The sequence below is a fragment of the Lonchura striata genome, chromosome 7 (genome assembly GCF_050655825.1).
Source record: "Lonchura striata isolate lonStrDom1 chromosome 7, ASM5065582v1, whole genome shotgun sequence".
Taxonomy (NCBI): domain Eukaryota; kingdom Metazoa; phylum Chordata; class Aves; order Passeriformes; family Estrildidae; genus Lonchura; species Lonchura striata.
This window is the reverse complement of record NC_140709.1, coordinates 6254545-6266679: the sequence shown is the minus strand read 5'-3', so window position 1 is coordinate 6266679 and position 12135 is coordinate 6254545. Positions and strand designations below refer to the sequence as shown.

At 43.4% G+C, this 12135-nt stretch overlaps 1 protein-coding gene across 3 annotated transcripts in view; it reads left to right on the top strand.

Annotated features, from left to right (window-relative positions):
* Nucleotides 1–12135, top strand: part of THSD7B (thrombospondin type 1 domain containing 7B) — a 295736-nt gene that overhangs the window by 95167 nt on the left and 188434 nt on the right. For all 3 annotated transcript variants that reach the window (XM_077784906.2, XM_085584846.1, XM_085584844.1), the window contains exon 4: nucleotides 9439–10234. In XM_077784906.2, the coding sequence (XP_077641032.2) occupies nucleotides 9439–10234 (796 nt within the window). The remainder of the gene's footprint in view (nucleotides 1–9438; nucleotides 10235–12135) is intronic.

The following is a 12135-nucleotide window of genomic DNA, read 5'->3' as shown; positions in this document are numbered from 1 at the left end:
TTGATTTACTGCTGGAGAACACTTATATTCCACATTTTGCCATAGCTTCTCATTTGGTTTATTCCTGCACAGCTATTCCCACACAACACAGTGAGTTGTGCTTTTCCAAAATGCTTTCCCTCAAGAATATGGAATGTCTAGAGTAAATGAAATTTAATTTTTAATAATTGAAAGGGGATAACTAAATATGGACTGTAAATAAAGTGAAAATGCCCAGTAAAAACAATTTGTAAAGTTCTACAATAACCTCTGTCCAGTTTTTATAGAATTAATAGTGCACATGTTTAAAAATAGAACTTTTCATATGAATTAATTATGCTGTTGCCAGGGAATCATTATTATAGGTGTTCTCCATCTTTGCAGAAATACTAATTAGCAGCAGTTGGGCTCCATGGGGCTCCTGCCCATTGTATAGCTCTTCTGTAATGTTTATTAGGAATAATGAGTGGCCCATATGGTTGAGAAGGTATTTCTGTAGCAGTACATGATGTCTGTGTTTTACCTTTTCTGTTCCAAGCGCTGTGGCCAGCCCCACTTCTGCTCCAGAGCAAGGGGACAGGGGCTGCTCCAGGTGGGCTCACCAGAGGTCCCACCTGGAGAACATCCCCAGGAGAACACATCTGTAGGTACATCAGCTCTGCAGGAGGCTGAGGGACAGGGAAAGCAGCTCCTCTGTTTCACCCCAGCCACACTTGGTAGCATCTCCATGTGCAGCTCTGCATTTCCATTCCTTTACCATTGCATATTGATTGCTGTAGTAGCTGAAAATGTATGTGGGCTTCTGGGCTGTGGTGGGTTATAAAATATGTAAGTTGGAAATAGGATGAAGTTAAGCAGAAAAATTATAGTTCTCCCTTAAAATGATGTCTGGAGGGGGATGCATGTGTTTCTGTGATAATGTGTTTGTGAAGTATATTTGGATACTTCAGAAAGGTTTTGCAGGTGTGCAGATTGCTATATTATTTCACAACTTTATTTCTCTGAAACAATTTTTAAATGTTGCTGTTTTTTTTTTTTCAATGAACAAACATAATTTAAGGCTCATGAAAGAGTAAGAAAATTAGAAACCGCAGTTGCCACAGTTTGGAAGAGGGGTTGGGCTCTATCTTTGGTGTTTGTTTGGTAATGAATTATTACAGAACTTAAATAAGAATTCTCTGTGTGTCTTGGAGCTCGAATAAGCAGATGTTGAACTGCTGCCAGTGCCTCCCCCCAAGCTGTCCCACTAAGGCCTTGCCTCAGAGCAGTGACCTTTGGCAGAAAGTTTCTTACTGTGGTTCCCTTCCACGAGTGCCAGTCTTCACTGTTCATGGGTTCTTCCCTGTGAGGGTGCTGAGATCTTGGCTCAGAAAAGCTGTGGCTGCCCCATTTCCCTGGCAGTGTTCAAGGCCAGGTTGGATGGGGCTTGGTGTTACCTGGTCTAGTGGAAAGTGTCCTTGTCCATGGCAGGAAATTGGAATGAGATGATGTTTTATGGCCCCTTCCAACCCAAACTGTTCTGGGATGTGTTTGTTGAGGTTCCTTGTGAAGATGCAGATGAAGTGGACTCTGCAGAGCTGAGTGCATCCCAGCTGGGCTGTTAGCAGAACATGGACATGGGGTGAAACCTAGGCTTTGCATGCTTGAAAAATATCTCAGAGTGCCTGCCTCTGTGAAGGGCAGCAAGGGGAAGGCAGTGTGTAGGAAAAACAGAAAAAACTCTGTGTGAAGCTTGCTGGTGTGAAAGCAGTGGTGTAAGGAGCTGTATCCAATTGGAGACACTTCTGAATCACCCAGTTCCTGCAGCCAAGTAAGAAATAACCTCATTCACAAATCTCTCTCTCTTCCTGCTACTTCTGTGCAAATATCAGAGTAACATCCTCAACTTCTTGTTTCATTGTGCTTGAAGGGTTTCTGAAATTTCCTGTGGATGGAGAAAAGATTTAAGTATAACTGGGGGTTCAGAAGAAGGTGCTGCTGAGAGGGGTGTCCAGCAATGCCCAGGATTTCCCCACCGCCCCCACTGGTAAACTGGTGGTTTGTGTTACAGGAGGTGCTGTGTCATCTGTCTTGTGTTGATTCTAGGTTTGGTTTTTGGTTTTTTTTCCACTGAGAAATAACAGTTCCTACTGGGGATTACCAACACCAGAGTCAAGCTGGAGCGACTGAAGAAACATTTCTTTAATGTTACATTTACAAATACCTTACAAAGGCTATTATCTTTTAAAAAGAATTGGTTTCCATAGATGTTTGGCATTCCAAAAAGGCCAGAGTTTGATTATAGCTATTTATAAAACCACAGAGGTGGTTTTAATCTCATATGTAGTAAACAATTTAGAGTTGTAATCTGTTGATAAGATCTATTTATTCTTTTTATTTTTCAGTGCATAAGCTTATATACATTATGGTCTCATATCCTAATATCTACTGCTGTCAAGGCCAAAAATCTGTTTTCACAGACCCTCAAAATGTGTTGGATGAATATGGCAGAAATGTTTTGGAATGTATGGTTTTTTTTTTTTTAATTTTATTTATTTTTTTTAATTTTTACTTTTCTGTTTTTAATTGAGAGTTGAAAGGAAAGAATATTTTTCCCTGGGCTGTCTCTGGGGTGTGGGCACATGATTGAGTAGCTCAGTTAATACCGTTTACATTAGTTCTTAATATTGGGAAATCCTGCCTTCCAGTGCCAAGGGGTTAGTAAATCTCTGTATTTTCATAAACAGCAGTGTTCATTACATTCTGCTGCAGAATGTCTTTCTTGCTGGAGTGTGTCTAGAGTGTTACAGCATATGGATAATAAGGAAATAACCTGAAATGTAAAATTGGAACAAACTGCTGCATGGCTGTAAGTCACTAAATTTCACATTTATTCAGATCTGAAATAAGATTAATAACTAAGCTGCTGAATTGCTCATTTGTGTAGGTCATGAAAGTTTAAAAAAGTGCTGCATATATTTAAAATTAATCCTGGGAATCAGAGGAATTTTTTTATGCCCTGTGTGACACGCTGCAAATAGGACAATAGTCTTTTGTATAGAATCTTTCATAGATTATAGTACAAAAGGATTTAATGCATTGCTGTTAATAATAAATAGGAAAATAATTGAGACAGTTAAGAATAGGCAAGGAAAATAATCTCTGTTTTGGCTGAGATGTGGCAGTAGATGCAGGGCAAGGAGGCAGGAGGGCTCTTTTAGAAAGCAAGGGTATGTGCAGCTCAGCCAACTACAGCTATACATTACTGTGTATTATAAAATACTGAAACATCTCAGATCTGGTGTCCTAGACTCCCAAGATTTTAGCCTGTTTAGTCTGCAAGAAAATATGTGGCTGTAGGATCCTTATCTAAATCTTTAGAATTACTTTTCTTGGCATAATATGCCAAGAACCACAATGCCTTTGTATCATGCCAAGAAAAAAATATTGGTGAGGAACTATGTTGTAGTTTGTATGATTTTCCAACAGCTTTGGCATGTGAGAAATAAATATAGTCCAAATCTCATAAAACATGCATAATTCTCATAAAATTACATTAAAATTACATAAATCTCTTAAAACCTTCTCATGAAACAACCAGTTATTCTGATGAAATGTATTCAGTGTAATTTATTTTTTATCTCTTACTAATAGTAATTAATTAGCTGTAGTGCCATTAGGAATAAGGCTCATGTGTTCTCTGAGTCAGTTGTTAACCTGTTGTCAGAATTCATGGGCTGACTTGGAGCTTTACACTTCCCATAGCCGTGCTCTGGTGGAAGGATGACATTCAGAGGGCTTCTGGGACATTTCAAACAGAAGTATTCAATTAAAGTGGATGCTGCAGGGATTTTGAGGAGTTATGTCCCTCAGTAAATGAAGTTGTACGTCTTTGTTATGATGGATAAGAATTAGGAGATTCTGTTCAAAAGCAAGTTGTTAAGGTCTTGAATGATTGCTCCTAAATTTGATACTTAAACTGAAAGAGAGGGTAAAAATGGGTAGAAAATAGGACTATTCCAATGGCTGTCCATTAATTTTTTCAGTGTTCCTTCACTGGAGCATATCTCTTATCTGATAAAAATTACTAACACAATATTCTGTTTTGCTAATTGCTCATCTTCTGCTAAGTTTGCAAATCAGAGCACAGCAACAGGGACAGAGTCATTGTGGGAGATGTTTATTATTGAATGAATTCTCTGATGGTGAAATGGTTTCAATTAAGCTAAAATGTCACAATAAACAGAGCATAATTATTCTAGCAATTCTTATGAAGCAATAACATACTTACTAAGCAGCTCTTACTGGGATTCTTCTTTTAAGTTTGGTGTTTTATTTTGTCTGTAAAGCATAATTATTGTCTGTATAGCCTGCTTGCCTTATGTGTGCGTGACCTGTGTGTCAGAGAGCAGATGTCACTGCATCCTTTCAGACACAATTATGGTGCAGTTGTAGGTAGGTCTTGAAGGCAGGAAAAACAAATCAGTGCACAGAGCATCAAACAAACTCTAGTTGCTGTGTTATTGCATGTTTTCAAAGGGGTTAGAGAAGCTGAATGGGGTGATAGTACAGCTCTTTCTGGCTGATAAAAGATGAGAAACAGAACAATGTGTAATTTTGCTTTAACAGATTGTCTTGACTTATTAATCCCTTTCATGTCATTGCTTGTAGTGTTACAGATGCCCTGGAAGAAACAGTGGGATGTGTTTGTTCACAGTTGTTCATAAACAAAGACGCCTCATCTGTCTGTTACAATTTTTGTGTGAGCCCAGCAAGTTTTGTTTCACTTCTCATTTTTGGAAATAGTGATTTGGCTGAACCTCTCTTTGGCTTGGTTGACTAATGGATTAATTAATTCTGCTGTGTACTTTATTGGTACTTTGCATATCTCAGTAGTATTTATTAGTGAAAAACCTTTTTTTTTTTTTTTTTTTGGCATTCTGCTGGAGAAAGCCTTTTTTCAGTTAGATGCTCCTACACAGAGGAACCCAGGTGGAAAAGGACCACGGGAGGTCATCTGACTGAACCTCACCACAGGGCATCTCCAGCACTGAATGCACACCCTGAGGTTTCTCAGGGTTTGTTCAGTCAGATCTTGGAAACCTCCAAGGATGAGGTTCTGTTGTCCTTTGGGGCAGCCTATTCCCAGGGTTATCCTCCCAGCAGTGAGGTTTTTCCTCACACCAGCTTGGAGTCTCCCTGTTTCCACGTGCACCCACAGTCTGTTGTTCCCATCCATGTCCTGCTGTGATGAGATCAAACACCCATCCAGTATCTGATTAGGTTACAGCACACAGGAGACAGACTGTCCATCCTTTATCTTCATATTTTGTACTTTCTATAGACAGATCACTGTGAAATTAATTTCTTCTTATTTAGTCTTCTTCTTTAATTACCAGTGGCCTTTCATTCTAGATGGGGAGTTATAAAGCATGTTTCTGCAGTTCAAACTTCTGATGCCTAAATTCCAGTGGGTTTATAACACAGTTAATATTATAATTCACATTGTGCTGGGATGTTTCTTTTAATTGACTCAGATTTTGAGAAAAGTGTAAATTTAATATGAGCCTTCTAAAAATAATTAAATTCTAATTACAAAGAGGACTATTGACGAGGAAGTATTTACAGCTTTCTCCTCATTTGAGCTACTGAACAGGATATTTAACTAAGCAGTGAAACACTGTGGATAAGTTTACTGCCATGTCCTCAGGAGATTGTCAGGAAGTGAAAATAATCTATAGTAATGGGTTTTGCATCTGATTTTTTTACCTTATTTTTCAGGCTTCTTTTCCTGGTATGCCAAGAGCAGGCTCTCTTTTTAGTATGTTTGCCAGGGAATAATTGCAAATTATAATGTGTCTAATGACAGTGTAATTACTTACAAGTTCTTGCTTGGTGTTTTTTGTTTTTTTTTTTTTTTTTTAATTTTTCATTCTAAATTCACATCTGACTTTAAATAATGGCTAATTCTTGCTTCTGGCATCAGCTGAGTGTCTCCTTATCCTGTTAAGGTTCGAGTGATCATTCTGCTGTTCATGAGTAGAGCAGTTCATGAGCAGCACCCAGGAGAGTTCTGTGCAGCAGGGAAAGAGCAGTGCTGGGTTTGATGAGCGATCTCTGCTGCAACTGCTTGGCATTCCTCCATGGGAGGGAGGGGTTAATGCTATTTTTAATGCAGTTCACTGTCTTAAGAAATAGTAAATCCTTGACTGGTCTAATGTGTTTCAAGGTCCTGTTGATGTGTAAAATTCCGTTCTTTTTAATGCTAAAGGGAAATTAAAAAAAAATTCTACTTTAAATAAAACTGGTGAAAATGGAACTTCTCCTGTACTGAAACGTCTGCATCTCTAAAAACTAAACTGCCTTTGCTGAATTGCTGCACAGAAATAAATACATTCACAATTACAATTATGTTGTGATGCTTAATCATTGCTACTTTTCTCTGTTAATAAAAAGCCACCCAGGACTTGAGGTCTGAATTTTGAGTATTATCTTTAGATGACAGTATTTGCATAATCTGATGCCTGGTTTCAAATCTTGGTGGCATTAGAACAGAATATTCTGTTAGATCAAGGTGAAGTACCAAGGATGAATGTTTAAGTTGTCAATGGACCTCTTCCCTGTAACTGAACTTCAAAAGCATATTTAAAGATTAATTTTTTTTATTACTTAGTTTTTAAGCACCCTGGATTCTGTTGAAAGCCTGTCATTAGTGTAGGACAGCTTGTAGAGCACACTGGAGGTTGATGCTGCCTTTTCCCATTCAAGGTATCTGTCATGACTGAGTCCTTACCTTGGGCTGATGTCTTTTGGTGTGAAACAGAGGCATAAAAAGGACAAAGATTTTTGCACATAGCCTGAGGGATTCAGCAAAAGCTGGAGCTGTCTAAACCTTGAGGACTCTGCAATCTCCTCTTGCCCCAGCCTGTCCACCACTGCAAAAGGTGCCTGACTGAGGGCAGAGCTGCAGCCCTGGCTTGGAGGATGGGGCAGGAGGAACATGGGATCTATTGGAAAAGAAGTTTAGTTATATCCAGTTCCTATCTGCTTTCTCTCCTTTCCTAAAAATAAAAGCATCAGGGGTTTTTATTTATTTATTTTCATTTTTCATTATAGAATGTCAAGCCCCTGTCTCTGGAGGATCAACTCCTCTATTCACAGAGAAAGAACAATGGGATTGCCAATGAAACTACCCTTGCCTGAACAAAATACCTGGGATTATAATTGCAGCTGTTATGGGACTGGTTTTGGTTTTTGTGTATGTTTGAACATCTAACTGATTCCAGTAGTTTTAAAATCAATTTTAAAAAAATTGACTACAGTAGCATTGCTTAATATAAATCGACTTATTTGTTACAAGTTCATTTTCTGCCTTGAAGAAATAGAACTGTTAGGGCAGTTGCAGTGTATTTTCAGGCAAGAATTACATATGCAATGTTTGTATTGAACAAAATGGCTCTTTTATGAGGTATTGGAAAGTTTTTAAACTTAGGAACAAGATAACACCCCCTTGAGATGATCATCAAAATCCTTTTAATAGTTAAGATTCGGCCTGAGTGCTTTTCTCTACCTTTGCTCTTCAGTTTGCCGGCAATTTTGTACTTTATAGCCCTCAGTACTTTTTTGATTTGGTGGATTTTTATTGAATAATATTTTCACAGGCAAATCATTCTATTTAGCCTTGTCTGATTGCTTTCACTTGTAAATCCTCAAGTAAGATTCATACGATTACATATGTCTGTTCGTGTGCTCCAGAACTGAAAATTACATTGCTGGCTTTTATTTTGGTTTAATTTCTCCTCCTGAATGATGGTTTTGCCACTTCTCACAGTGCCATGTGCTGCAAGTGGAAATTATTTACTCAGTGTACCTTGAGGGTGATTATTTTCATGTACTTATCCTGACTGTTTTATCCCTTTGGATGATGACTGTGCTGCTTCCCAGTGCAGTTTATTTTGTTGACTAATTGCTCTATTAAGACTGTTTTCTTCTTATCTAACTTGACTTTCTTTTCCTATTAGATGATTGTTCTTTTATGATCATTTTTTATATTAATTTGTACAAATGAAATTAAATATTCATTTGGGATGAATTTTACTGCTGCAGAAATTAAAGGCTTGCCTTTAATTTGAAGCACTGTGAGGCATTTTCTTTTTTCCCCAAATTTCTCCAAGCGATTCAGTGATGTGAGTACACTGGGAGAAGCGACTCGCAGCCTTTAGGAAGCATTTAACCAATTTTAGGGACCAGCTGGTAGTTATTTGCTTTTTTAATACGTGATGGGATATGGCTTATATTTTATATATGATTTATATTTTTTAACATGGGCAGGTAGCGATAGGAGAAGGGGGAACATATTTAAATTAAGAGAGGCGAGATTTAGGTGAGAAGTTAGGAAGAAATTCTTTAATCAGAGGGTGGTGAGGCCCTGGCACAGAGTGCCCAGAGCAGCTGTGGCTGCCCCATCCCTGGGAGTGCCCAGGGCCAGGTTGGGGTTTGGAGCATCTGGGATAGTGGAAGGGGGCTGGAATGAGAAGGGCTTCATGGCCCTTGCAAGGCAAAGCGTTGTGACTTGGTGGCTCGGCGGTGGCTCGGTGGTGGCTCGGCGGTGGCTCAATGGTGGCTTGGTGGTGGCTCAGTGGCGGCTTGGCGGTGGCTCAATGGTGGCTCGGTGGCGGCTTGGTGGTGGCTCAATGGTGGCTCGGTGGTGGCTCAATGGTGGCTCGGCGGTGGCTCGGCGGTGGTTCGGTGGTGGCTCAATGGTGGCTCAATGGTGGCTCAGTGGTGGCTCAGTGGCAGCTCGGCGGTGGCTCGGTAGTGGCTCAATGATGGCTCGGCGGTGGCTCAATGGTGGCTCGGCGGTGGCTCAATGGTGGCTCAGCGGTGGCTCAATGGTGGCTCGGCGGTGGCTCACTGGTGGCTTGGCGGTGGCTCAGTGGTGGCTTAGTGGTGGCTCAGCGCTGGCTCGGTGGTGGCTCGGTGGCGGTTCGGTGGCAGCTCGGTGGTGGCTCAATGGTGGCTCGGTGGTGGTTCGGTGGCGGCTTGGCGGCAGCTCGGTGGCAGCTCGGTGGCGGCTCGGCGCTGGCTCGGTGGCGGCTCGGCGCTGGCTCGGCGGTGGTTCGGTGGCGGCTCGGCGCTGGCTCGGCGGTGGTTCGGTGGCAGCTCGGTGGCAGCTCGGTGGCAGCTCGGTGGCGGCTCGGTGGCAGCTCGGTGGCAGCTCGGTGGCAGCTCGGTGGCGGCTCGGCGCTGGCTCGGTGGCGGTTCGGTGGCGGTTCGGTGGCGGCTCGGTGGCAGCTCGGTGGCAGCTCGGTGGCAGCTCGGTGGCAGCTCGGTGGCGGCTCGGCGCTGGCTCGGTGGCGGTTCGGTGGCGGTTCGGTGGCAGCTCGGCGCTGGCTCGGCGCTGGCTCGGCGTGGCGCCGGTGCCGGCCAGCTCCGCGGGGCAGCGCTGGCGGCCCTCACTCACCAGCCCCTCTCTTGCAGGTCACTGGGGCCGCTGCATCGGGGACTGCGGCTCGGGCGGCGTTCGCAGCCGCGCCGTCTGGTGCACCCACGCCGAGGGCTGGACCACGTTCCACGCCAACTGCGACCAGCAGGACAAGCCCGAGAGCCAGCGGAGGTGCTTTAAAGTCTGCGACTGGCACCTGGAGCTGTTCGAGTGGGAGGTTTCGGGATGGGACAGGTGCGGGCTGGTCCCGGCGGCGGGCGCTGAGGCCGGAGCCGAGGTTTGTGTCACGGCTCAGCACGGGCTGCAGCGCCGCAGCGTCCGCTGCCTGCAGAAGCTGAACGGGACCGCGGTGTCCGGCGAGATCTGTGAGTACTTCACCCCGCAGCCGCCGGCCGAGCAGGCCTGCCTGGTGCCGTGCCCGCGGGACTGCGTGGTGTCGCAGTTCTCGGGCTGGTCCCCGTGCGGCGCGGGCTGCGCCCGGGGCCTGCAGCACCGCACGCGGGCCGTGCTCGCCCCGCCGCTCTACGGCGGAGCGCCCTGCCCCAGCCTGAGCGAGTCCAGAGCCTGCGGAGCCCCTGCCTGTCCCCTCGGCGAGGAGCGGCACACCTACAGCCTCCGCCTGGGCCCCTGGGGCCAATGCCGCCTGCCCCATCCTAGAGACGCGGAGCTGGCGGGGAGGACTATGCTGGATTTGGGGTCGGACTCCGGAGAGCGAAGCGCCGCCGGGCTTGCCGGCTCTCCTGCCCAGCGCCCCGCCGGGGAGGTGGAGATCGGCTACCAGACCCGGCAGGTCAGGTGCGTGAGCAGCGATGGAAAGCACGCGGCGCTCAGGTAAGGCTGATCCCGCTCCGCGCCAGCCCCGCTGCGTTTGCGTGACGGGGCAGCACCACAGTGAACGAGTCCCCTTCTTGAGTTGGAAATGAAATCTATCTGTTTTCTTTATGAACCTTTTTTCTTGATTTAATTCCTTTCTAGCATACGTTGAAGATTTTGCATTCTTTCTACGATTTGCGACTGTTTAAATTCATTTTATGTTTTTTAATAATTCTCTTCTGGGTCTCTTTTTGTTGTTGTTGTTTTGAGGAAATGGAATTATCTATCACTTTGTGCAGTTCCTGGGCCCTGGCTGTGGGAGAGGGAGGATCCGTTCTCAGTCATGTACTGCATATATTTGGTTTAAGAGGCTAAGATTGCATCAGCTTAAACTCCTTCATTCTTATGAATCAATACAGAGTGAAAATAAGTCTGAAAAGTTTGGCCTCGTGAATATGCTAGAAGGCATATTTTGGAAAGAAATCAGTGAGTAAACCTGGGATTGTCATCTTTATTGAGGAGCCTTCCTGATGGGTGTTGATACAGGATAGGTTACTGGCACGCCCATCTTTGATAGAGGCTGTTGATTTCTGTCCTTATCGAATGATTTATCTTTGTCTATATAGGTTGCTTTGCTGTAATTCGAATGGGAAGGTTACAGTAAAGTGAAGCAAATAATATAAATATTTATTCTTTCTATTTCTCACATATAAATTTAAGCTGAGCTCTGCTGTTTGACTTCAGGTTGGATTTGGATAGGTGCCAGTAGCTACAGATGACTGATAAATTGATTGACTTCTGAGAAAGTCAGAATTTTTAGAGATCTTACTGTGTTCTGTTTTTCAAGGAAATGAGAAGTTCTTGAAAAATCCTGCTCTTGAATTTTGCAGAATCAATCTGTTTCTCAGTAATTCATAGCTCCTGGTGCCTGCACAAACTCAAATGGCAGAGAGAAGAGGTTATTTTACATCCAGTTCTCTACTCCCTTTAATTTCTGCAGTGTTTTTGCACACACACTGAGGTGAAAATACAAATTCTGACCTTTTTCCTTACCCGCTCCTATTACACCCAGAGCCAAGTATAGAGTATTTTTTATCAGTTGGAAAAAAGTCAGGCTTTGTGAAATGTTCCAGCAGTTTCTGACATCTTGACTTTATTACTTACCTTTTATTATGTGTTGATTCTAAATATACAGATTTTATGCTCATGTAGCTGCTTGACTTTAATGGAGTCACTTGTGATTTATTCCACAGTGTGACCAGCAGCAGGTTTATGTCTGTTAACACTTGTTAGCTTTCTCCTGCCTCTTGCATCTTGTTTCTTATCAGAGGCTCTGGAAGGAGGATCCCGATTTTGTTAAAATTTCACTTGCTCTGCCCTCACACACTCATACTATATTTGCTCTAATAATGGAAATGGAAACTTTCTGTAAATGTTTTATTTGCTGTGTTATACATTGAATTTATGGATGACAGTGCAGAGGGTGCTGGGAGCTTTAGTTTTAGTGACTATCCCTGATCGAGCTGTCTTTTTCCTTGTTCCTTTTTGGGTTTTTTGCTGATCTAGCCCTCTTTTTGGGAGTGTACAGCTCCATTAGCCACCTCCTGGCAGTCTTTTTCTGCTGAGCTTGTGTCTCAGATTTACTGCAGAGCTGGGCCTGACCCATCCTTTACTCTTCCTCTAAATGCAAGAGCAAAGCCCATTGATTGAGTAGAGGAGAAAAGGTCATGTCATGTTACAGCATCCAGACACTCACTTTTCCTTTCTCCTTTCAGACCTAAAATTCGAAGCTAAAAATCCAGCCCAGAATCCAATCTGTGTTTAGTTCCAGGGCTGGAATGTCACAGACATCAAATACTCCTAACAACGACTCCCTTTAAGCATCCCCTGGTGGTGTCCTCCTCGGTTTGTTGTGCAGC